The sequence below is a fragment of the Silurus aristotelis genome (assembly GCF_946808225.1).
Source record: "Silurus aristotelis genome assembly, chromosome: 22".
Lineage (NCBI taxonomy): Eukaryota > Metazoa > Chordata > Actinopteri > Siluriformes > Siluridae > Silurus > Silurus aristotelis.
The window spans coordinates 9,866,246-9,893,094 of record NC_139595.1 but is presented as its reverse complement, the minus strand read 5'-3'; the positions used below and the strand labels follow the sequence as shown (position 1 = coordinate 9,893,094).

Sequence of the window (26,849 nt, the reverse complement as noted above, 5' to 3'; positions counted from 1 at the left end):
ATTAGTGCTACCACCCAAAAATAGACCTTTCTCCAATAACAGCACATCGCAAAGTGTTTCATTCCTCTGATACCAGACTTTACCAAGAAACGGCAACTTCTGATCTGATCGGCAAATAAAAACTTTCTTTTGAACCATTTATAGTTAAGTTTAATGCTGTAGAACATCCACTAGACATTCCTGTTATCCCTTATTTCCTCACCTCAACTTCTCTTTCTCTCTCTAGAAAAGTACAAGAAAAGATATAATGCAGCGTTTCATCTCGCTGCCCAAACAGCACAGCGATTTTCACACTGTTCTTAAGACAGTAGTGACATTGTGCTATTTTAAATGCAAGTAGATTTTTGCACTGGGACTGAAGTCCTGTGGGAACAAAGTTGTGGATGCAGGCTTTAAACTTTCTCGCAGACAATCAGATTATTCAGGACAAGCATAAGCCGTGTTCATTCAAACACTGCTTTCACTACTACTACTTTCATTCATTCATTCATTCATCAGTAACTGCTGCAGGTCAGATAGAGTCACAGTGGTTTAAAGGACCAATTTCTTAAACAGAACTAAGTTGAGCAGAAAATTTCACATGCGCAAGTATAAATAAAGATCATTGAGGGAAATGGGACTGATCAGAATTCCTTCAAGAGCAGGAATGTGATGAATAACCTGATTACACCTCTGTATCTCAGCCCTACTGCACCTGCTCCACTCATACCCCTGAAAACACACACTGTCATGTTACCTTTCACAAAACCCCATCAATCCCACACAGTATAGCATACAGAATGACATTTCTTTACCATTCCGTTCAAGGACTTTGCTCCTCTTGCTCTCCTGCACCTGGGTGATGTCCTCATAGTCTGGATCTTTATCCTCCAGTTTCCTTTTAACTCCTGACATATTTGCTCAATCTGAAACCACCAGAGCTCAAATCAGCAGCTTCGCATTTAAATTGTCGGAAATATAAAACATATGGTTTCCTTTAGGTTTTAAATAAAAAAGCAGATTTTCAGAAATAAACGCTAAAAGCGGCTCGGGTTGTTGTTCCTACTTGACAGCTATATCAGTCTCCCCCACACTGCTCCAGTTAGCTAGCATGCTAAGCTATTAGCTGTTAGCATGCACCCTTTACTTTCTATACAAACATTAAAGCAAAACAAAGCACTAAAATAAATAACATCAAATAAACCAGACCATAATAAAAGGCGTTATCCTCGTGCACGACAATGAAACGAAATAACGTTAGCGCCGTAATTGTTGTATGTGTTTAGCGCCGCTTAAACACTGCATTCAAACCGGTATAACGTCCCCAAAGCCCGGACACATGTCTCAGGAAATGCCGGTGAAAGCCTGAGGCCTTAGCCGAGCCGCTTGCTAGCGTGTAGCTAACATACTTCGCTGGCAGTTTGGTAGAGATAAAAAAATAACCCATTCAAAACTATTTTTGCTACTGCATGGGATGATTTTACATTCTACACTTGTGTAAATTGCAGTCTGAATGCAGAGCGCAGTAAGAACTAGTTAACAAGTGAAATAAGTGTAGCTAATGATACAACAGTGAATGTACCGTTACCTGTCACAGTACAAAACCCCACAGCAGCGGCTCTAAACGCGGGCAAAAGTTACAGCGCTCGCCGCTTCACTGAACAAACAGCGAGCTCATTCTGCCTGCAAATCTCCACAATTCTGCAGCTTCTTTAACTTCTGGCTTCTCAGACAGCATGCGGGATAAATATGCACTGTTAGGGACATGCATTTGTTTTGGATTGACGCTAGCTAAAGCCCAGGCTAACAGCAGGCATTATTCCATGTGTGTTAGCAGCATGGAGAATTAGGCCTCGCCATTTCAGGGAGAGTCCACAAGAGGGCGCTAAACTCCAAACCATTTTAGCGGATTCAGCGGCCTGGGGAGTTTTAGGGGCAGTCGGGGGTCCGTTATTGCGCAATAACGTGCAAATGTAATGAATATACATATTATATGATTTAAATATTAATTTAATAATTAGTGATAGAAGAGTATCTGCAAGAGTGAAAGGGAAAGTTTATAAGACTGTGCTGGGACCTGGTTTGTTGTATGGTTTAGAGACAGAGGTATTGAGTAAAAGACAGGAGGCGGATTTACAGATGTTGTGATTTTCATTGGGGGTAACGAGGAAGGACAGGGATAGAAGTTTGTTTGAGGGACAACTTGTATTTAGACACATTAGTGAGGTCAGGCACTGGTTTTATATGAGGAGGTCTGAGGTGCTTAATCTGTGTTCCACTTCATTCCAAAAGTTCATTTGAGGTAAAGGATCTGTGTAGGACACACTACTTCCACTTGGGTTTTAGCTGTGGACAGGAGCATTGTCATGCGGGAGAAGGTTTAGGATGGTAGTAACACTGAAGGGAAACTATAAGGATACAGAATTCAAGAAAGTAAAACAGATCTTTTGTTTGCAGCCATTTAACACCCCCCCCCCCCCTCCTTTATCTGCTGTTATATCCTCGCTTTGAAAATAACATGGACGTTTTGTCTGCAGTAATCCGCCCCAGAATATTTCTACACCTGTGCAATTACACCACAGCCACCTGCTCACACATTACAGCTGTCGGAGAACAAATCACAAAAGCATCGCTTACAGGAACCAGGTTGTCCAAAATACAATCCATTCAGTCATTACATTCTGCATTCTTAATACAATCATGATTGATCTTTTCTTAAACTCTTGCCATGCAATCTTATGTAAAACCTCTTTACAAATTGCAGGCTCCTTGATAATTCCTCCAAGACACACAAAATGACACTAATTGTATATTTTCAGATAAGGAGGAACGTAAGAATGTAAATAATGTCCTGTCCTCGAGGAAGGATTTCGTAAAGCAATTATATTATTGTAACTCCATCAGATATCGTACATCTAGTTAATACTGTCAATATGGCAACTATACAGTTTAATGGTAGAAAGTAAAGGAGGAAACACTTATCCTTGCAGTATAAAACCAGGATAGTAGCTTTCATAAACCTTAAAACAAATATATAAACTTCATGATGCTAAGGTTAGGCTAGTTTATGCTAGGTTATCTTTATCGTTACTATAAAAGTACAGAGGCAATGAAATGCAGTTAAAATCCAACCAATTTAAATAGTAAGCTTATGTTGCAGTAGTAAATATGACAATAAATAAATAAGAATTAAAGCGCATTGGTTGACGATGAGGCAGGAAACAAGGGATATTTTCAGATTATACATATAATTTTTATGCATTTATAATAACATTTTATTACAAGCTTCAAACAATTAGCATTTTTCTACCATACACAGGAAATGCCTGCTTCATATCCCTCACCCACAGGAACCTTGGACTACTACAAGCTTGCTTTTGTGCAATGTTTACAATCCAGTTGTTCTTTGGAACAACTTATACTTCTTGAGCAAAGGTGTATGGACACCTGGTTACTGAACATAACATTCCAAATCCATGGGCATTAGTAAAAAGTGGTCCAACTCTTGCTGTTATAATAACATTCACTCTTTTGAGAAGGCAGTGGGGATTTGAGGTTAAGCAACAAGGGAAGTTCTTTTTTAGTCTCACTCATAATCTTTTTCACTGTCTGGCTTGGGGGAAAGGGTGGAAAGGTATGTTAATCTGTCCATTTCCTGCCAATCTTTTGATTATCTGGACATTTTGATTGTGTCTCACATAGCACTGCATGGTACATGTAACTCCCTAAGTACTTCTTCGTATAGCTTTTATCTGACTTTGTGTTCGAGCTCTATTGTTTTTATCATGGTGATGGTTGACAAAAGGATTATGCATGCAGGAGTATACTCTATTTGTGGAAGACTATGTGTGATTATACAATGTCATATTATTCTGTGGAAGGATTTTGCATAACTTTCAGGATAGAAATCAGCAGAAGTAAAATGCACTATGCTGATTACCCTAACATGCGTAACATGCTGTCTTTTGTTAACACTTAGTATTATTAGAAGAGGAAATTATTATCAGTGTGTACAAATTAGACACATAAACACATTTGAAATACCTGTGTATGAGGTTAGTAAGAGGTGGCTTAAAAATTAGTTTTTTTTGTTTTGTTTTTTTTTACATAAGAAGGACCGCTTTAAATGTAACACACAGATGCTCACTGTTTACAGTAGAGTGCTGATTGAGGTATAATTCCAGTCATTTTTATGATCTGTATCACTGTTTTCCTCTGGAACATGGTATGCTATGCCTTGCATTTCCAATGAAATACAAAAACAAAAAAGCTCAGACCTGCTAAAAAATCTGGCATATTTCCTTATGCCTCAATGAGCAACAGGCAAAAATATTTAGTACCAAACGCAATGAATTATAATTCGATCATGATTTGGACCTCTTGGGAAAAAGATGATTCTGCAGAGCACAGCTGTGATGTATCATTCCCTTCATATGTTTCTGCAACTATCTTAAAATATTTGCTTGGCCATTTGGGAATCATACAGTCCGCTCTGTAAGTAGTTGAACTCGCTAGCAAGCCTATTCTGTTTTTCATCATGCACAAAAGACATTTATGTTTAAGATCAAAGATGAATGGGGATGATGGTCAGAATTTCAGCTTCCATTTCCTGCTATTTACATCTGTTAAACAACTTTAAACATTTGAACCTCCCAATGTTTAAGCTATTCAAATATTAGAGCAGTATATTGGAGAAAAGCAAGCTATTGCACAAGCAGTGGGAATAAAAAATACAACAATTTGGAAATCCTGGAAATGAAAGAACCCACTTGTGTTCTAACAACATTTCAATTGAGGAAAACAAGAACAGCTGTTGACAGAAACATGGAACCATGCTGTGAAGGAAAAACCCCAAAACAACAGTGACATCATCAACATAATTCACAGTTCAAACAAAACTTTGAGAGCGGAAAATACAGAGGCCAAAAACGAGAAGATGCACACAATTCATCAGCAGTAAGAATCAGATGGTCAGATTGGATTTGGCAGAGAAATATAAAAAACAAACCACAACCATTCTGAAAGCAAAATGAACCTCTACCAATGTGATAGCAAGAGCAGATAAAGAAAGGATCCACTCATGATCCAAAACATACATAGGCAATAGTCAGGCATGGTGGAGGTAGTGCCACAGCTCGGGCTAAAATCGCTGCTTCTGTAACATAATCCTTAATCTTTATTCATGATGCATCCATCCATCCATCCATCTTCTCCCGCTTATCCGATGCCGGGTCGCGGGGGCAGCAGTCTAAGCAAAGATGCCCAGACTTCCCTCTCCCTAGACACTTCTTCCAGCTCTTCCGGGGGGACACCAAGGCGTTCCCAGGCCAGCCGGGAGACATAGTCTCTCCAGCGTGTCCTAGGTCTTCCCCGGGGTCTCCTCCCAGTGGGACGCGCCCGGAACACCTTCCCAGGAAGGCGTCCAGGAGGCATCCGGAACAGATGCCCGAGCCACCTCAGCTGACCCCTCTCGATGTGGAGGAGCAGCGGATCTACTCCGAGCTCCTCCCGAGTGACTAAGCTTCTCACCCTATCTCTAAGGGATCGCCCAGCCACCCTGCGGAGGAAGCACATTTCGGCCGCCTGTATCCGGGATCTTGTCCTTTCGGTCATGACCCAGAGCTCATGACCATAGGTGAGAGTAGGAACGTAGATTGACCGGTAAATCGAAAGTTTCGCCTTGCGGCTCAGCTCCTTCTTCACCACGACAGACCGGTACATCGACCGCATTACTGCAGAAGCTGCACCGATCCGTCTGTCAATCTCCCGTTCCACCCTTCCCTCACTCGTGAACAAAACCCCAAGATACTTAAACTCCTCCACTTGCGGCAGGAACTCCCCACCAACCTGAAGTGGGCAAGCCACCCTTTTCCGACTGAGGACCATGGCCTCGGATTTGGAGGTGCTGATTCTCATCCCAGCCGCTTCACACTCGGCTGCAAACCGTCCCAGTGCATGCTGAAGGTCCTGGTCTGATGAAGCCAACACGACAACATCATCTGCAAAGAGCAAAGACGAAATCGTGTCGTCACCAAACCGGACACCCTCCGACCCCTGGCTGCGCCTAGAAATTCTGTCCATAAAAATTATGAACAGAACCGGTGACAAAGGGCAGCCCTGCCGGAGTCCAACATGCACCGGGAACAAGTCTGACTTACTGCCGGCAATGCGAACCAAGCTCCTGCTTCGGTCATACAGGGACCGGACAGCCCTTAGTAAAGGGCCCCCGACCCCATACTCCCGGAGCACCCTCCACAGGCCGCCGCGAGGGACACAGTCGAATGCCTTTTCCAAATCCACAAAGCACATGTGGACTGGTTGGGCAAACTCCCATGAACCCTCCAGCACCCTGTAGAGGGTATAGAGCTGGTCCAGTGTTCCACGGCCTGGACGAAAACCACATTGTTCCTCCTGAATCCGAGGTTCTACTATCGGCCGTATTCTCCTCTCCAGTACCCTGGCATAGACTTTCCCAGGTAGGCTGAGAAGTGTGATCCCCCTATAGTTGGAACACACCCTCCGGTCCCCCTTCTTAAAAAGAGGGACCACCACCCCGGTCTGCCATTCCAGAGGCACTGTCCCCGACCGCCACGCGATGCTGCAGAGGCGTGTCAGCCAAGACAGCCCCACAACATCCAGAGACTTGAGGTACTCAGGGCGGATCTCATCCACCCCCGGTGCCCTGCCACCGAGGAGTTTCTTTACTACCTCGGTGACTTCAGCTTGGGTGATGGACGAGTCCGCCTCTGAGCCCTCAGCCTCTGCTTCCTCAATGGAAGACGTGACGGCGGGATTGAGGAGATCCTCGAAGTATTCCTTCCACCGTCCAACGACATCCCCAGTTGAGGTCAACAGCTCCCCACCTCTACTGTAAACAGCATTGGTGGGGCACTGCTTTCCCCTCCTGAGGCGCCGGACGGTTTGCCAGAATCTCTTCGAGGCCAGCCGATAGTCCTTCTCCATGGCCTCACCGAGCTCCTCCCAGGCCCGAGTTTTTGCCTCGATAACCACCCGGGCTGCAGTTCGCTTGGCCTGCCGGTACCCGTCAGCTGCCTCAGGAGTCCCACAAGCCAACCAGGCCAGGTAGGACTCCTTCTTCAGCTTGACGGCATCCCTTACTTCCGGTTTCCACCACCGGGTTCGGGGATTGCCGCCTCGACAGGCACCGGAGACCTTACTGCCACAGCTCCGAGCGGCCGCTTCGACAATGGAGGTGGAGAACATGGTCCACTCGGACTCAATATCTCCGGCCTCCCTCGGGATCTGGTCAAAGCTCTGCCGGAGGTGGGAGTTGAAGATCTCTCTGACAGGAGGCTCGGCCAAACGTTCCCAGCAGACCCTCACAGTACGCTTGGGTCTGCCGAGTCTGTCCAGCTTCCTCCCCCGCCATCGGATCCAACTCACCACCAGGTGGTGATCAGTTGACAGCTCCGCCCCTCTCTTTACCCGAGTGTCCAAGACATACGGCCGCAGGTCAGATGAAACGACCACAAAGTCGATCATCGACCTGCGGCCTAGGGTGTCCTGGTGCCACGTGTACTGATGGACACCCTTATGCTTGAACATGGTGTTCGTTATGGACAAACTGTAACTAGCACAGAAGTCCAATAACTGAACACCGCTCGGGTTCAGATCAGGGGGGCCGTTCCTCCCAATCACGCCCCTCCAGGTGTCACTGTCGCTGCCCACGTGTGCATTGAAGTCTCCTAGTAGAACGACGGAGTCCCCAGTCGGAGCACTGTCCAGCACCCCTCCCAGAGACCCCAAGAAGGCCGGGTACTCTATACTGCCGTTTGGCCCGTAGGCACACACGACAGTGAGAGACCTATCCCCGACCCGTAGGCGCAGGGAAACGACCCTCTCGTTCACCGGGGTAAACTCCAACACATGGCGGCTGAGCTGGGGGGCTATAAGCAAACCCACACCAGCCCGACGCCTTTCACCATGGGCAGCTCCAGAGTTGTAAAGAGTCCATCCTCTCTCGAGGAGTGTGGTTCCAGAGCCCAGGCCGTGCGTAGAGGTGATCCCGACTATCTCTAGTCGGAACCTCTCAACCTCACGCACAATCTCAGGCTCCTTCCCCGCCAGCGAGGTGACATTCCACGTCCCTAGAGCTAGCTTCCGTGTCCAGGGATCGGGTTGTCGAGGCCTCCACCTTCGACTGCTGCCCGATCCTCTTAGCACCGGCCCCTTACGGTCCCTCCTGCAGGTGGTGAGCCCACTGGAAGGCGGCCCCACGTCGCTCCTTCGGGCTGAGCCCGGCCGGACCCTGTGGGGGAAGGCCCGGCCACCAGGCGCTCGCATACGAGCCCCAACCCCGGGCCTGGCTCCAGGGTGGGGCCCCGGCTGCGCCATACCGGGCGACGTCACGGTCCCTGATGTAGTATCTCTCATAAGGGGTTTTGAACCGCTCTTAGTCTGACCCGTCGCCCAGGACCTGTTTGCCTTGGGAGACCCTACCAGGGGCATATAGCCCCGGACAACATAGCTCCTAGGGTCATTCGAGTACTCAAACCCCTCCACCACGTTAAGGTGGCAGTTCAAGGAGAGGATTCATGATGCAACTCATGCAAAATATTATTATAATATTCAGAAATCTATAAAAACATGCTGTTTGCCTATTTATAGAAAAATGCATTGTGTCTAATTGAAAAGAACATCATCAAGCAGCAAGACATTAAGCACACTACCGACACTTCTTCAGGGGAAAATGGGTGAGGGTTAGGTTTTAGATTGACCAAGTCAATTACCCAACTAAAGGAAATTGCTGTACAAGCCTGGAAAATCAGTAGAAGTAAAAAAAAAATGGTGTTATTTAAATCACTTAAATAATGTTCCTATACATTCTCTCAACTAAAATGGGCTTTTCTGCACCTAATTATGTAAGGTATTGTTCAGAGGTGTTTAACATATCTAAATCAGGGGTCACCAACCAGGTCACCCGCAAGGACCACGAGTTGCTCGCGGGCCTTTTCTAAAAAATAGCTCATCATAGCGCCACTTACCAGTGAACTGCATCAAATTCTTTTGTTGCTATTCTTTTTTAAATCACACTTGCATTGGTGTGAATTTGAAAATGACAATATTACAAAAAAAAAAAAAAAAAAAAGTTGTTTTTTGTACGTTATGTAATTGATCATCTGTACAATCATGATGCAACGTAGTGCATGATTTGTTAAAAATTGTTAGTGGCTAGTGAAAATGTTGTAGATGTGATCATTTGAAAATTTAAATACTTGCAAAGATTTATAGAAATAAAGTTTTGCATATTGATATTTATGTTTCCTACCTTGTTAAATCATTGTTGATAATTATTGTGAGAAATCGTTAACATGATCAGTGTCTTCACATAGATAAATATCATTAATTATTAATAATAACATAATTAAAGGTAAATTGATCAAATTTGGTATTTCAGAAGTGTGTATAAAACTGGTAGCCTTTCACATTAATCGGTACATAAGAAGTAGCTCTTAGTTTCAAAAAAGGTTGGTGACCCCTGGTCTAAATGTACTTCAATATTTTCAGGGTGTACCAAAAAGGAAAGAATTGTCCTTCTTATGTGATATTTGTTTACAGGACACTGTAAACGATTGTCCAACACTACCATAGGCAACACTCTGTTATGACCATAGACACTATTAGATAGTATTAAAAAAAAAACTTTATTGAGTTTACGAACAGGTTTGCAAATCTCCTTCTCACACATACACACAATCATATTTACTGCGCATATATATATATATATATATATATATATATATATATATATATATATATATATATATATATATATATATATATATAAAGGAAAATAATTTAAATTCACATTTCATACTTGAGGCTAATTCTTACTATACTCACTAGCATGTAATCCTTTGTATGGAATCCAACATCCTATAGAGATTGACTTGATGTTTGGTGATACATGGAGGCAAAAACAACAAACTTGAACTAGCAAACTAATTAGTTTTTACTATACTATTTAGTAACACCACAGTTATTACCTTATTATTCTAATGTTCTAACCAGACATCTGATCATTTAATAATTTGGTTCTGAGTATAAACAGAAACATTCATATTTTAATTGACTTTAATCTACACACCCACACGTATTTGCAAATATGAAGCAAAAGCATGTGCCAGGTAGGACAAAGAATGTACTGGGATTACTCAGTAAATCAGACTGACGATTGGCTTTGGCAACGACTATGATTTTGACATTTTACAAGATCAGATGTAACCGTGTGATTCTAAACATTTATTGCAGTTCTCCGAGAAAATGCAGAAACGCATACCTCACTGAATGGCAAGGGATCAATAATCATTAAAGAAGCTGACATCAACTGAATAATTTGCTCTCTTATTTCTGTAAAACTGCAGCGATTTGGAACAGCGTTGAAGCCGCTTGACTTTCAATCAGCAAGGCCAATATATCACAATTGTGATATTAACAAAAGCATGTTGATTTGACAAATTTGCGTAGTAGGAATTTGTGTTATAGAGTTAAAAGTAAAATTCATTCGAAAAGGTGCAGTTTCTTAAAAAAAAAAAAATAAAATAAACAGTTCTTAAAAATTAATCTGGCACATGCAAGGAAAGTGGCTTACAGAAAAAGGAATGGTATGAAACATGCTAATATTATATAATAAAAAATGCACATAGAAAACAAAGAATTTACATTAAGATATCAGCACTAACAATGACACACATTAACATGACATTAAGTGCATTATTGGGGTTTTCTTAAAAACACACACACACACACACACACACACACACACACACACACACACACACACACACACACACACACACACACGCCTGTGCACACACACAAAAAGGCACAATGGTTATAGTCACTAAGACACACTTAAATAAAAAGTACAAAAAGGAAAGGGTTCACAGCAAATATCCCACCTGAATCAGAACGCTCTTTCTCTCTGTTTATACAGATTCTACAAAGGACTGTGTCCTGTGCGTTTGTCATACAAAATAAAAAAAAAAGAAAACCTACTTAAGCTTTAAAATCAATATTATAATAATGAAAATGTGTAAACACACATCAAGTATCAATTTAGAAGGTTTTCACAAATTTTGACACTGGTCAAGCAAATTCATTTACAGAATACATGGTACATCACTTTATATACTGCAAAAAAATTAAGTAAAAATAAAAATGAACAGTTCAATAATAATAATAATAATAATAATAAAAACCAATTATGAATGAATTAAAAAAAATGAAAAAGGTTTGATAAAGAGTAATAACCATGTTAAATAGCAAGTCAGAAGAACAAATGTAAAAGATGAACAACAAAAGAACAAATGACCAAGCAGCTCATATCTGCCTGATGCTGCTCGTGTTCTGTGTACAGTTCTGTGTGAAGCTCACAATACTATGAACTTGTTGCTGAAATGTTATGCATGACGCTATAATTATGCATGTTATGATCTCAGAAGAAGTGTGATTTACACATTACAGGGTGGCAGAAAGAGAGGGGCAGAGAGAGAGAGAGAGAGAGAGAGAGAGAGAGGGGCAGAGAGAGAGAGAGAGAGAGAGAGAGAGAGGGGCAGAGAGAGAGAGAGAGAGAGAGAGAGAGAGAGGGGCAGAGAGAGAGAGAGAAAGAAAGAGAGAGAGAGAGAGGAGAAAGGAGAGACCACATGAATGAATTTAAGAAAACAATATAATAAAAATAACATACAAAGTAAAAATGCAGTAAAAAAGTCATCTCAGAGAGAAACTGTAAATCAGAACAGTAAAGAAATAGAAGATCTGCTCTTTTTGATAAAGATTTTTTGATCACCTTGAAGAAAAAGCTGAACAAATCATTCAAATCAAGAGCATCTCTTCAACAACAGTACAGTCCACATTGTTGTTCTGAATGTTTAAACAGATCCTGCTGTGTTTAAAATTTTTATTTTGTGTGTGTGTGTGTGTGTGTGTGTGTGTGTGTGTCCATGTGTGTATGTGTATATGGAATGTCGGTCTCAGGTCCGGTGGAGCTTCTCATCGAAACGGTGTATAGTGATGCAGCCGTGACAGGAAATGGGGCGGGGCATGGCAGCGACACCAGTCAGTATGCCAGAGGCAGGGTCATAGCACATGATGCTGTCAGAAGCGGTACCGTTCTCTCCTCGCCCACCCAGGATAAAGATCTTGCCGTTGCACACAGACATGCCGCAGCATTCCTAAACAGACACATACAGTACACACTTATCATTACACAAATATTTCCGTGACAGATCATTTAAGCGTACCTCCTACACCTGGCTTCCTCCACGGATTCCTACGAAAATAACTCGAGCGTAATCTAATGAGCGTATGTTAGACATGTTTTTGGTTGTTTCATCAGCTTGAGGACTTTAGAAAGAAACTAAGCAGGTGCCCTTTTTGCACACGTTACAAGCTCTAGTAAGCTTGTAACGTGTCCAAAAAAGGTCACCTGCTTAGTTTCTGCAAATCTTCTTTACACATTCAGCTGAAATGTTCGCTGACCTCTGAAAACATCACACTAAGTCCTTATTTGTGGGAATAGATGTCATTAGAGCCTGGATTACTTCTTTGTTTTGCCTTGACATGTTTTCAAATGCAAAATGATGCTGCAACAAATTACCAGTAGACTTAAGAAACGGTTCTTGCACTGTACTGCTCTGAATTAAGCTCAGTGGTGGTCATTGTTTCCATCTCATTATGCACTTAATCACCCATAATTAGCTAGTTTGTTTACATTTTTTGCCAGGTTCAGGGCCTAGAACAAGGCTACAGTGGCTCAGTCTCTTTGCAGTCCTCGACAATGTCCCCAGTCCTACGAGTTAAGGTAAAACCTATTCATTTTCATTTTCAACATGAATTAGCTTAGTGTCAAGATCAGAGCATGATGATAAAGCACTGCTGAGACACATGCAAAGTGTGCCCACGTGCATAACCAACCACAGTAACGTTTATACTCTAGTACCACTATACTTAATATTTGATTTGATTATTAATTTAAATCATATTATACAGTGAGGAAAATAAGTATTTGAACACCCTGCTATTTTGCAAGTTCTCCCACTTAGAAATCATGGAGGGGTCTGAAATTGTCATCGTAGGTGCATGTCCACTGTGAGAGACATAATCTAAAAAAAAAAATCCAGAAATCACAATGTATGATTTTTAAACTATTTATTTGTATGATAAAGCTGCAAATAAGTATTTGAACACCTGAGAAAGTCAATGTTAATATTTGGTACAGTAGCCTTTGATTGCAATTACAGAGGTCAAACGTTTCCTGTAGTTTTTCACCAGGTTTGCACACACTGCAGGAGGGATTTTGGCCCACTTCTCCACACAGATCTTCTCTAGATCAGTCAGGTTTCTGGCCTGTCGCTGAGAAACACGGAGTTTGAGCTCCCTCCAAAGATTCTCTATTGAGTTTAGGTCTGGAGACTGGCTAGGCCATGCCAGAACCTTGATATGCTTCTTACAGAGCCACTCCTTGGTTATCCTGGCTGTGTGCTTCGGGTCATTGTCATGTTGGAAGACCCAGCCTCGACCCATCTTCAATGCTCTAACTGAGGGAAGGAGGTTGTTCCCCAAAATCTCGCAATACATGGCCCCGGTCATCCTCTCCTTAATACACTGCAGTCGCCCTGTCCCATGTGCAGAAAAACACCCCCAAAGCATGATGCTACCACCCCCATGCTTCACAGTAGGGATGGTGTTCTTGGGATGGTTCTCATCATTCTTCTTCCTCCAAACACGTTTAGTGGAATTATGACCCAAAAGTTCTATTTTGGTCTCATCTGACCACATGACTTTCTCCCATGACTCCTCTGGATCATCCAAATGGTCTTCGGCAAACTTAAGACATGTGCTGGTTTAAGCAGGGGAACCTTCCGTGCCATGCATGATTTCAAACCATGATGTCTTAGTGTATTACCAACAGTAACCTTGGAAACGGTGGTCCCAGCTCTTTTCAGGTCATTGACCAGCTCCTTCCGTGTAGTTCTGGGCTGATTTCTCACCTTCCTTAGGATCATTGAGACCCCACGAGGTGAGATCTTGCATGGAGCCCCAGTCTAAGGGAGATTGACAGTCATGTTTAGCTTCTTCCATTTTCTAATGATTGCTCCAACAGTGGACCTTTTTTCACCAAGCTGCTTGGCAATTTCCCCGTAGCCCTTTCCAGCCTTGTGGAGGTGTACAATTTTGTCTGTAGTCTCTTTGGACAGCTCTTTGGTCTTGGCCATGTTAGTAGTTGGATTGTTACTGATTGTATGGGGTGGACAGGTGTTTTTATGAAGCTAACGACCTCAAACAGGTGCATCTAATTTAGGATAATAAATGTAGTGGAGGTGGACATTTTAAAGGCAGACTAACAGGTCTTTAAGGGTCAGAATTCTAGCTGATAGACAGGTGTTCAAATACTTATTTGCAGCTGTATCATACAAATAAATAGTTTAAAAATCATATATTGTGATTTCTGTTTTTTTTTTTTTTTAGATTATGTCTCTCACAGTGGACATGCACCTACGATGACAATTTCAGAGCCCTCCATGATTTCTATGTGGGAGAACTTGCAAAATAGCAGGGTGTTCAAATACTTATTTTCCTTACTGTACATATATATATATATATATATATATATATATATATATATATATATATATATATATATATATATATATATGTAACTCAAATCATCATAATGTAGATTCGGTGCAAGCTTAATTTTTTGATGCATTAAAAAAACCTGTGACTAATAGAATTGTGGGACATTGACATAAGCTGGTCATTTTTTTGGGGAAAAAAAACATGCAGACCATGAATGTCAATAAAAGGGAAATAAAATTAACATTAAAAAGTTTAGATTTTTAATCTCCAGCACAGTAACAAATGACACATGGCCTGGTACCAGTCCATGGCCTTGTGGGTGGGGACCCCTGTACTAGAGTGTTTAAGGGCCATACTCAAGTCAAGTCAAGAAGCTTTTATTGTCTAGTCAACCATATATATCCAAAGCAGTACACTGTGAAATGAGACAACGTTTCTCCAGAACCCTGGTGCTACATTAAACAACCAACAAACACAGAGCTATGGACTAAAGTAAGTTGTCCTTGCTACATGAAGTGCATCGTGTGCGACCTTGTGCAAACACAAAACAGATAAGTGCAAGCAGATAACAGTGTGAACAGAAGGCAGTGTGGGACAAATACACAATAATGACGCTGCCAGTAAACCTACTGTGTATTATACAGTACAGTGTCCAAAAGAGAACTGGATGCAGGAGTGTTCTTGTAAATAAACACAAAATGTAAACAAAAAAAGGTTTTGTAAAACAGCAACAGTCAATGGATGAGCAAAAAAAAAAAAACTGCATGTAAACAGTAATGTAATAATAAAACAATATAATCTGGGTGGTACTGAAGACATGAATGTGTGAAATAATTATTGAGTATGTGTTTGAGTTCAGACTTTTGGTGAAGTGGTAGCTCAGTGGTTTAGGTGCTCGGTTACTGATCAGAAGATCAGGGGTTCAAGCCCCGGTATTGCCAAGCTGCCACTCTTGGACCCTTGAGCAAGGCCCTAAAGCCTCTGTACTCCAGGGGCTTAATGTACTCATGGCCGATCCTGTGCTCTGACCCCAGCTTCTGAGCAAGTTGGGAGATGCGAAAAACTAATTTCACGGTGCTGTAATGTATATGTGACAAATAAAGGCTTTTCTATTCTATATTCTATAAAAGATTTAGTAACAGCTCAGTAACACAGTTGAGCGTGTTTGAGTTTCAGTTCCAATATTTGTGTGTTCAAATATTATTAAGCCATCCGGGACCATGTTGATTCATTCTTCCATATTACAGTAAAAGGTAGAATGTAGTAAAGAGGTGGATTTGCGATTGTAAGTTTGTGAGTTTAAATTCTAGAACTGCCAGGCTGGTGCTCCTGGTCCCTTGAGCAAGGCCCTTAACTTTCAATTGTATATAATAAGCATGTCACTCAGTGCATGTGATGAAAAAACATACTTTTCAACCTTCAGTGCTTGGACCCCTATACAACTCTATTTCTGAAATGCCTAACTAGGTTTTTAACAATTGTGTGAAGTCAGAAACAACTTATCACACAGCTGCTAATGCACACACTCTGTAACGACACAGAGTACTGAGCCCTCCTCAACTGTATTCCACATGTATGCAAATTATGCTATTGTGTATTTTAATTGTCTGTCTGTTTATATTGGCTTATAAAGACCCATGAATGGGATTATCATGTGTAGACGTGTGTTCGTGTCGAGTAAATCTGTTTGAGCTTGTTTGTTTGTACCTGTCTGCTGAAGATGTTGACCACAGGCATCCAGAAATCCTGTGCTGGGTCGTAGCAGTAAATGCACTTAGTGAGGCCGCCGCATACGTACACCAGGCTGTTCAGAGCCACGGCCGTGATGTTGCGCTTACACACGGGAACGTTGGCACGCAGCAGCCAGCTGTTCGTCTCCGGGTCGTAGCACTGCACCTGAGAGTCAGAGAGAGACCTGATTAACCCAGGGATCATACTAACAACAGCGTGTATACACACATACAGGATATTACTAATGCAATTAAAACAATTCGAAATTTTCACTACACACAAAGGTAGGTTTAAACACTACCTTTCAATACTTATTGTACAAACTCACTTTGACATGAGAAACAAAAGAACACAAATGCATGTGACTAGGAAAACAACGGTGTTTCTCAAGAAGTTCCCTAAGTGAAGACAGCCCAAGGGCACAAAAAAGTTTCCGGATGAGGAAGTACACGAATGTGTGAACAGCGTGGTGAACCAAAAAATCTATGCAAACTACCAAACTCATACTGTACTCTCCAAATAGAATTAAACCTAGATAATACCTTGATATACTAACAAATGAAAGCATCACCACAAAGAGACATAGTTTGGTAAAACATACAGTACTGACCAAAAGTTTGGACACACCTTCTCATTCAAAGAGTTTTCTTTATTTTCATGACTATGAAAATTGTATATTCACACTGAAGGCATCAAAACTATGAATTAACACATGTGGAATTATATACATAACAAAAAAGTGTGAAACAACTAAAAATATGTCATATTGTAGGTTCTTCAAAGTAGCCACCTTTTGCTTAGATCACTGCTTTGCACACTCTTGGCATTCTCTTGATGCCTACTTTGAAGAACTTACAATATGACATAGTTTCAGTTCACTTTTTTGTTATGTATATAATTCCACATGTGTTGATTCATAGTTTTGATGCCTTCAGTGTGACTCTACAATTTTCATAGTCATGAAAATAAAGAAAACTCTTCGAATGAGAAGGTGTGTCCAAACTTTTGGTCTGCACTGTATATATAATATATATAAACTTTTGGTCTGCACTGTATATATAATATATATAAACTTTTGGTCTGTACTGTATATATAATATATATAAACTTTTGGTCTGTACTGTATATATAATATATATAAACTTTTGGTCTGTACTGTATATATAATATATATAAACTTTTGGTCTGTACTGTATATATAATATATATAAACTTTTGGTCTGTACTGTATATATAATATATATAAACTTTTGGTCTGTACTGTATATATAATATATATACAGTACAGACCAAAAGTTTGGACACACAAGGTATGTAGTACACTTAAAGAGGAAGCAGTAATATTCTGGAAACCTGAATCTCTATTTGTACTGGAATAATCAGTGCAATCTCTGTGTGCTGTAAACAAAAACTTTTCAGTGGAAAACGCTCAATTCAAAGCCTTATTAGTATTCTATCGCATGCTCCATCTCTTTTTTCCCGATCTCCCTCCATCATCTGCTGATCTAGATCACGTTCTTGCACTTTCTCTGCAGCAGATGGCTGATAAATAATGCCAGAACGAGGGCAGAGGAGAAGCAAAACCAGAGAGCCGCTAATGTCCCGGAGACAATACACACAAGTGGACTGTCTGTGTGAGCGGATATCTGATACCAGAGAGTGTCAATATGCAGACATTTGTGTGTGTGTGTGTGTGTGTGTGTGTGTGTGTGTGTGTGTGTGTGTGTGTGTGTGTTATTCCCAATAAGGCAGGTTCCATTATCTTTAGAACGAGATAAAAGGAATATAAGATTACTGTGAAGAGCAGCTGGTCTTCTCCATCAACTGCACATCCATTAAAAGACCCTTTTCTCCCTCTTTTTTATGTTCTCCCCTTCGCTTCTTAAGACTCTAAACGTTCATAGCTATTTGTATGTACATGTTGGCATCACAAGTCCAGCAGTGATGCCTTATTGACTTAAACCAATCTTAAACAGGAGTTTGAGCACAGACCATAGACTTTTAATAATATGAATAATAATAATAATAATAATAATAAAACCACAATGTATTATTCTGTTAAACAATGCTGTTCCCTAACACACACTAACACACTTGCTCACCTTATCTGTGCAGCTGTTCTCGTCTAGTTCTCCACCGATGACAAAAAGTCTCCCAGCACAGCTGGCCACAGCTGGAGAGCTCACAGCCTCCTTTAGAGGAGCCACCTCCGTCCAGCGGTTAGAGAAAGAGTCGTACACTTCCACGTTACTGAGGCAACTCTGACCATCATATCCTCCGACTGCGTATGCCTGCAAATGCAAACACAGACATTATTACTATCCTTGGAAGAACCGAACATAATTTATGACAATTTTAAAGCACATGGGGAGTGCAGGTGCTGAGGTTGCTGCAGCATCCAGATCCTGCAAGATCCCTCTAATAGGAAATAAATCTGCACCTTCAAAAAAAATTTTTTTTTAAAAAGCAGCCTAAATAAACGATCGCACGAGTATTTTGAGTAGAGTTTGTATATGCAAGAGAGCAATACTTCTACACAACAACAATTTGGCCACAACTTTCTCATTTAATAATCAACAACACATTAAAAAAAAAGTTCATGGTTTTATTTAATTTCACAAACAGTCTGCGAGACCCGAGTCCTCAGGAATGAGTCTTTTGATCCCAAAAAACTGAAAGCACACTTTTACACACACACACTGATCTGCATCACTCGCTCGCACGCACCCGCATTTAACCTTACACACACAAAAGTTGAACAAGCACACGTGTTTGATCGATATCACCTGCTGCTATACGGCCGTGCAAACTCATCTATGATTTAGTTTTGTTCTTAAAAGACTTCCACAGAACTCGCCCTCGTATCTGTACATCATCTGATAAGAGCATTAAAAACATAAAAACATACCTTATAAAAACATACACACATGCACACACACTTGCTGCTTAAACACAAAAACCCTGTACTTTTGCTGCTAGACTGAATTAATTATTGTAAATACAGAATTTTACCATTATATTGTTATATCTTTTTTTCTCCACAACCTATTCAGTCCTATGAAGGCCAAATTTAGTTTTATGTTGTTTTACATAGCACCATTGTTCACAAGGAATGTTCTTTCTTTCTTTTTTTTCTTTTTCGTTTCACTATGTACTGTAACAGCTGTATTCTTGACCATATAGGCATCACACACAACAGAGGCATAGCTATTAGAGGGAGGAGGCATTTAGAGTTTAAACCTCTGCGAAATATTTTAGGACGAAATGTTTCCTAATGGCTACATGGTCAGAATTATAAAATCACCTTGAACACGAAACAAAGGCATCCCTTACAGTGTTTAATCATATTTTATTGTCTACTAGCTGTTGTGGTGAGAAATTAACTGGACAGGATTAACCAGTCTGCATTTTCCCCCCCGTTTCTGTTTGAAAACCAGCTCCACTGTGAGCAGTGGTATATCAAGTTTGAAGTACGCAGCGTAGAGAAGTAGATCTGGTTTTCTAAGGTGTCGCATCCCAGTAATAATAAACAACGTGTTTTAGGGCAAAATTATAAAAACGTGGTATATGCACAAAAGTTGGACACCAGAGTGTAAGATTCATATATGTTCCACATTTAGTTCTCATTTGCTGTTATAATAACTTCCACTCTTCTGAGATGATGCTCCACTGGACTTTGGAATGTGGTTGTGGAGATTTCGCTCATTCAGCAGGAAAGTCTGGTACTGAACAGGTTTGGGTCTGCTTGTTCAAGTTTAAGGAAGATATTTACGCTACCAAATCCAGAGACATTCTATATAATTGTGTTTCCAGCTTTGTGGTAACAATTTGGGGGAAAAAACACTGAGCTGAAAAAGTCTAGTGTCCAAGTACTTTTTATCCATAGTGTATTTGAATGTACATAAAAACTAATGAACAGATGAAATGAGTTAAATACATGATCTGGTTTACATTCCATAGAAAAGCTCTCTTTGTTAAGAACAAGTGGAGTCAGTGGAGTTTTATATGTGCAGTAGTGGAGTATAGGTGTAGTACAGGGGTCACCAACCTTTTTGAAACTGAGAACTACTTTTTGGGTACTGATTAATGTGAAGGGCTACCAGATTGATACACACTTCGGAAATAAAAGATTTGCTCAATTTACCTTTAATTATATGTTATTATTAATAAAACTTTCTTTCGGCTTCTCCCATTAGGGGTCCCCACAGCGGACCATTCGCATGTTTGATTTGGCACACGTTTTTTATGCTGGATGCCCTTCCTAACGCAACCCTCCCCATTTATCCGGGCTTGGGGCCGGCACTAAGGCTTGTGCAACCCTAATGGCTGGGGTTGGTTCCCTGACCGGGGATCGAAACCGTGCCGCAGCGGTGAGAGCGCCACATCCTAACCACTAGACCACCAATAATTAATGATATTCATCTATATCTAGTCATCTATATTTTGATAGTCATTTTCAAATTTAAACCAATGCAAGTGATCTAAAAAAGAATAGCAACAAAAAATTTTTTGATGCAGCTCACTGTTACGTGGCGCTATGGTGAGCTATTTTTAGAACTGGTAACCGTGGGCACCACGTTGGTGACCCCTGCTGTAGTATTTTACATCAAACCCCTTAGAGCGAATTAATGAAATGCTTGCAGATAGTTAACTTTTGAAACCTAATGTTCAGAGAAGGAAGAAAATAAAGAAACCAAAGCTGTCATTCATTTTAAGAAGTGTTTAACAGTGTAATTGCCAAGTCCTCTAGAGTTTAAAGGCAAGTCAGAACTATAAGTTCGCATGCAGTATCAATCAAGATGTTTTACGCACACTTGCTATTACAATGTGACATTTTTAGCAGTGTTCCTTCATGAATGTTTTTTAGGTAAAAAAATTTTGAGTGAAAAATATTTCAATGAAAACCAAGTGATTTGGAAATTAACACGATCTGTCTTACAAACATATTTCAAAAATAAGCTTTTATTATAAACTCTTCAAGACAATAACATTTAAAACTTCGATTGTATTTGCATAGCACTTTAAACAATGACACTGTTTTCTGAGCAGATTTACAGAAATAAATAAATGAAGAAGAAATAGAATTAAATTCATGAATGTGTCTCTATAAGTTTATCCCTAAGAACCAGACATCAAATGGGAACCCACCCTAATCTAGGTAATTACCATCTACCAAATCATCTATCTAACAAATTCAGATTTTTGAATGGAATATCATCTCAATCTTTTTATTTTAACCTTAAAACATGGCAGAATAGCTGCTTTACATATGATCACTGTTTACACCCATGCAGATTATTTTAGACCAAATCAAACCACATTCCCACTACAAGGAAACTGACCACTTGACCATTGAGCTACCACTCCTAGGCAAGTGGTAACTCTTGTGTTTAAATCCCAACACCACCAAGATGCCACTGCTGGCCTCTTCAGAAAGGCCCTTAGCCCTGAATTGCTTAGTTGTATAAATGAAATAATTATAAGTCATATATAAGACTAAATGCTGTAAATTTACCTTCTATTTATACCACACCAATTTGACAACAACTTTTGTGTTCGCCAAACCTTTCATCTATTTATCATTTATCACGTTGTCTATAAACAGTCGGAGAGTCATAAACAGTAATTTATCCTTCACTAGCTTCTCTCTTCTCTGTCTCTCTTTTAAATCTAATAAAACACACAAATAAAAAAAAACTTCTCATGTTACTGAGAAACCACATCATGCAAGGTCCAAATTCTGAAAAAAATTAAACCCAAAAACCCTCCTTTATATAGATAAAAAATGTCCAGTTTCCATGTACTTTGCATTCTGACCAACAAGACTGGATACTTTGAATAATTCTGTACAAGGGCTGTTTGTGTTGTGTTGGCTAAGTAGGAAATGGAAGCACAAAATAGACCTAAAGCTATTTCATGATATTTCAGTTTTTTTCAACAGTAAAGATATTAATGATGATATGAAAACAGCATCATTTATATTAAACTCTTCTTTATTTGGCTACAAGTCACATTAGTATTCAGTCTTGAGAGCCACACAAGCACAAACAATATTAATCTGAAAAAAAGGTCATCCTGTCCAGCATCATATACTAAAGTATACTAAATTAAATAAGATAAAATTTAGAAATTCTAATTCCCAGTACAAAATGAAAAACACCAATACTCAAAGGATCCATGAATCTAACCCTGGCAAAAATAACTGGAAATGCTGTAAAAATATTTTTGATCTGTCATCATACACTGTACACGAGCCGAGAAAGAAAGAGAGAGAGAGAGAGAGAGAGAGAGAAAGAGGCTGACAGAATAGAAACACAGGCATAGATAGACAGAAAACGAGACAGACAGACAGACACAGATATAATCAGATACACAGAAAGGTACAGACACCAACTTTAGGGAGAGAGAGAGAGAGAGAGGAGGGGGGGAGGGGAGAGACTAGGGCTGTAAGGAAAAACGTATTCAGAAAGGCTATTCAGGAAGTAGTCCAGTAGTCTCTGATACAGCAGTGTTAGTTTACAAGTGTAGAGCTCAGATAAAATAAATAAATAAAAACAGAAAAAGCGGTTAAATCTGTTGGTGCTATTGAAAATCAATGAATGCTCCCTGGTCTGTGAGTAAGTATAAAAGTATGAGAGAGAGTTAAAGAAAGGGAGTATATCAAATCCAAACTCTGGAAACTTTAGTTTCATCAAAAACTTGGGAAGCAGGATATCCTGATAAAAAGCCCTGTTGTACGTTAAACCTGTAACACTGCACCTAAAAGCTCGCTGCACAACAATGAATGTGGTGAACGTTAGCCGAAGCCTGCAGCTGAAGAAGCAACAGGCATTTCTAGTGTTACTTTGTTCACTCCCTAATACACACAGCTGCATGATGCAATTGGTGAGGTTATTTGCATAGACACGAGGGCACGATAACACGCGTTACAGAGAACGTTGGATAGGATCAAAAATAAATGATAGCATGTTAGCAGCATTGCAGTGAGATATGTATCCCCACTCTGTACAAGAATCCCATAGAATTAGAGAGAGAAATTATGTAGTCAGAGAAGTAAGTAACTACTACTTAAAAAAAAAAAAAAAGACTTTCCTGACACTGATAAATCATAAACAAAGCATGTTACATTGAACTACAATAACAGTAGTGAATGTAAAATGTATTAGATAAATACTGTATTGTTCTTGTCTTATATGTGTTCTATGTATTCTTAAAGCTTATCAGAAAGTGCATTATATCGTCTGAATTAGTGAGAGTCACACCGCTGGTGGGAAATAAAAAACAGGAGAAAGATGTTCAGAGAGGCAAAAATGTTAATCTTGAGTATGTACTTGTATGTATTTGTATTGGATCTGTTATGCTGCCTCAGGTTTCTACCATGAACATGTTCAAACGGAGCGAATGCTTCAAAGTAGCAAGAAACCGCAGCAGGGAACAAAAAGGGAAGAAACTGAAAAGCAGGAAAAAGAGAAGATAAATTGCAATTGATTTTTTTATGCTTTACTCCTGCTAAAAAAGGTACATGAAAGAAAAGGGTACTTAAGTGGGGTAGTAGAAAACAGAAAACATTCATTTTAGCATGACATTAGCCAGATATGGGCATCTGTGAGCTTATCTTTGCAGGAATGGATGGAGTGTTATGCCGGTTAACATTAAGCTGCAATATAAATATGCCATTTGGAGCATTTACATTTTTGCAATTTGAACCCAAACATGAATTTGCATTAGACCACACACGAACTCATGTTCACCTGGCTTTCAAATTAAATCCCTGCAGTATCAGTCTTATACCAAAGCGCACTGCAAATGATATTCTGTAAAGGACACATCAATGATCATGCTACTTTTTTTTTTTTATGAAATTAGAGTACAAGTTAATTTAGTTAATCATCTACAAACAAGTTTCATCCTATCATCACTCAGATCACAACATCTATTAAGCTGTCTCACAGGTTTCGCTAGTTTCGCTACCGTAAACCTAATGAGGGGGAAAAGAAGCACAGTTTGTGATGTAAATGTGCAAAATAAACATCCTCTGAAAACTGACCACTGACTGGTACAAAGCATTGAACATTAATAGTTTTTTTATTTTGTTAAACACCTGCACTGAAAGTATCACAAGATCAATGATGTGCATCTACAATTCATGGTTAAATAACAAAAAAATTAAAAAACTAAAGTCACTACTGTCAAAGCTACTGCTCCTGAAAATTAATCAACACCTTCTGAGGATATAACTACCAGTACACTGTGGTCATTAAAGACTGAAGAACAGACCGTGTGTGTGTGATATATAAAAAAAAGAGAGCATGAGAGAGAGAGAGACTGTGTGTGTGTGTGTGTGTGTGTGTGTGTGTGTTTTTGTGAAACTGTACGTGTATTGGGATGAGAGTTCTGATGTTAGAGAATGAGAATATACTCTATAAAGTGTGTTTAACTTCAGATGTCCTTCAAACAGCAGGAACAAAGTAAGTGTGATATAATCCTGAAACATCATGTTGATCAGTGTAGATGGAGAGTAAAGCACTGGGGACGATGTAGAGACACACTTGGCAGAGCATGCAGCATGAACAGAGCACACAGCATTACTGAGTTTAGGACAGAGGCATTAGCGAGGAGACAAAATATATTGTTTGTCTATGATAAGAAAAACATTCCTTTTTTTTTTTGTTTTAAAATCTGACATTACACTATAATGCCTTGCAAAAGTATTCACCCCCTACCTGGTGTTTTTGATCTTTTGTTTCATTACAACAAAGTTAAAATGCATTTTTCGGGGTTTGTGCTGTTTGATTAACATGTCCATTGCTATAAAACCCAATCAAAACCATGTTTAATATCTGATATACCTTTATCATTTTTAACATGACCGTTTGGTCCTCTATCAGCTCCAGAAGCTACTTGCTGGAAAAACTACATCTTGTTTACAGCCGTTACATGAGACACACTGTATTTCCCCAATGTACATACTTACACATGAAGTCAGAGCTGGATGCAGAAATTCATGGAAAAGCCAAAAAAAAAAACCCAAAAGAAAAAACCTTTCCAAGAACTGGAATTTCAAAAGATCTAATGGGCAAGTAGCTGCCAAAGTAGTTGCCAGAATTACATTCTGGCAACAACATTCATGGCAGAAACTGACAGAGCAGAGTGCTGTGAAAGTAAAAATAATTAAGAAAGGATGTTAAGAACAATAAGAAACATGAGATGAGCTCATTTTAGAGTCCTGGCATGGAGTTGTACTGATTGCAACAACTGTTCTAAAGTCCTTTAACAAAAACATCTTATTTCCCCTTTGGGCCAGTGTCTAAACACATTTAACACAATTGTAATAAAATCTGTTCAACATTACAATAAATACATCTAATAGAATGTGTTGTTGGAAAAAAATATGACGTTGTAGTAAATGTGACAAGTAAAAGCTTTTCCTATACACCATGTCCATGACACAAACAATGTTCTTCAATTTCTTCATACACTTTACAACTAAAAGTACCCTTGACCATCGCACTGATACTATATTTGGTTCGTCTCCACACTGTTTCCACAAAGAGGAAAATTAGTACAGTTGTATTTTTAAATGGCTAAAGAATAATAAAAAATGCTATCAGAAAATGGCGATTGGTTGAATAATGGCATTTGTGCAGTATAAAGCCATTATTATTTTGCGTCCTACCTTTCCAAGCAACACGGACATCTTGTGTCTCCAGCGGCCCTTGTTGAGCGATGCTACCCTGATCCACAGATTCAGCTGAGAGTTGTACATCCACACATAACTGCTGTTGATGCGTCCACCTGTAAAGCAACAGTCGACGTTGTCAGTAAACTCGCCAGTAAATGAAAAGGCTGCCAAGACACAATTTATGCATGTATTGAACTGCAGTTTTAGGCAACATACATGTCTACAATCAGAAACTGCACATTACCCAACAATGTAACTAGAAACATTGTGCATTGTGTATTTGCACATGAACTCTTTACATCATTCTACGAGCTGTTTTTCTTCTTTCAGCTCAAAACACTAACTGCTAATCCATCAGTGTAAATATACTGAATAAACTTTTGTCTCGTCAAGCTAACGAAGTAGTGAAGCTTTGAACATTTTGACTACATCACCATAAAATCTGTACATGTGTGTATTATCGATAAGCTAGAGCATTGACTCAAATGCTTCCAATCAAATGAAACCTGTCTACAACATTCGTATGAACGTACTGTTTTCCCCCTTTCCCACTGCTGCGCTCTCTCATGCCAAATGAGTGATTGTTTAATTCCAGTGACTAAGACATGTCCTGACACTTCCCATCTGTTGCATGTCTCTTCCACGTCCTCGGTTCTTTTGTTTCCCTCTACAAAACTCAGACATGCCTGCAGAACTGCCTGACAGAGCACCACTGAGTCTGATGATGTCTCTAGGTCACAGGCAGCTTTTATTTCCAAAGCATTTGATCATTGACAAAAAATATATATATATTTCTATATGACAGCCAAGACGGATATAAATATCCACAAAATATAGGCTAATATTCAAATTTTTG

At 39.9% G+C, this 26,849-nt stretch overlaps 2 protein-coding genes and 1 long non-coding RNA gene across 5 annotated transcripts in view; all 3 read right to left on the bottom strand.

Annotated features, from left to right (window-relative positions):
• Positions 1 to 1,857, bottom strand: part of yeats2 (YEATS domain containing 2) — a 36,797-nt gene extending 34,940 nt beyond the window's left edge. Inside the window, exons 1-2 of one of the 2 annotated variants that reach the window (XM_083525495.1) lie at positions 1,562 to 1,857; positions 795 to 1,072 (exon numbers count right to left, since the gene is read on the bottom strand). In XM_083525495.1, coding sequence (XP_083381621.1) covers positions 795 to 894 — 100 coding nt within the window. In that variant the 5' untranslated portion in view covers positions 895 to 1,072; positions 1,562 to 1,857. The remainder of the gene's footprint in view (positions 1 to 794; positions 1,073 to 1,561) is intronic. The other variant, XM_083525496.1, reaches the window with a different exon arrangement.
• A 10,056-nt stretch (positions 1,858 to 11,913) lies between these two features.
• klhl24a (kelch-like family member 24a) overlaps positions 11,914 to 26,849 on the bottom strand; it is a 29,245-nt gene continuing 14,309 nt past the window's right edge. For both annotated transcript variants that reach the window (XM_083525776.1, XM_083525777.1), the window contains exons 5-8: positions 25,988 to 26,106; positions 18,414 to 18,602; positions 16,288 to 16,476; positions 11,914 to 12,173 (exon numbers count right to left, since the gene is read on the bottom strand). In XM_083525776.1, coding sequence (XP_083381902.1) covers positions 11,973 to 12,173; positions 16,288 to 16,476; positions 18,414 to 18,602; positions 25,988 to 26,106 — 698 coding nt within the window. In that variant the 3' untranslated portion in view covers positions 11,914 to 11,972. The remainder of the gene's footprint in view (positions 12,174 to 16,287; positions 16,477 to 18,413; positions 18,603 to 25,987; positions 26,107 to 26,849) is intronic.
• Positions 18,907 to 24,244, bottom strand: LOC310717816. The gene is made up of 2 exons (XR_014530944.1): positions 20,360 to 24,244; positions 18,907 to 20,104 (listed from the first exon to the last, which is right to left on the bottom strand). It is a non-coding gene; the product is annotated as an uncharacterized lncRNA (long non-coding RNA).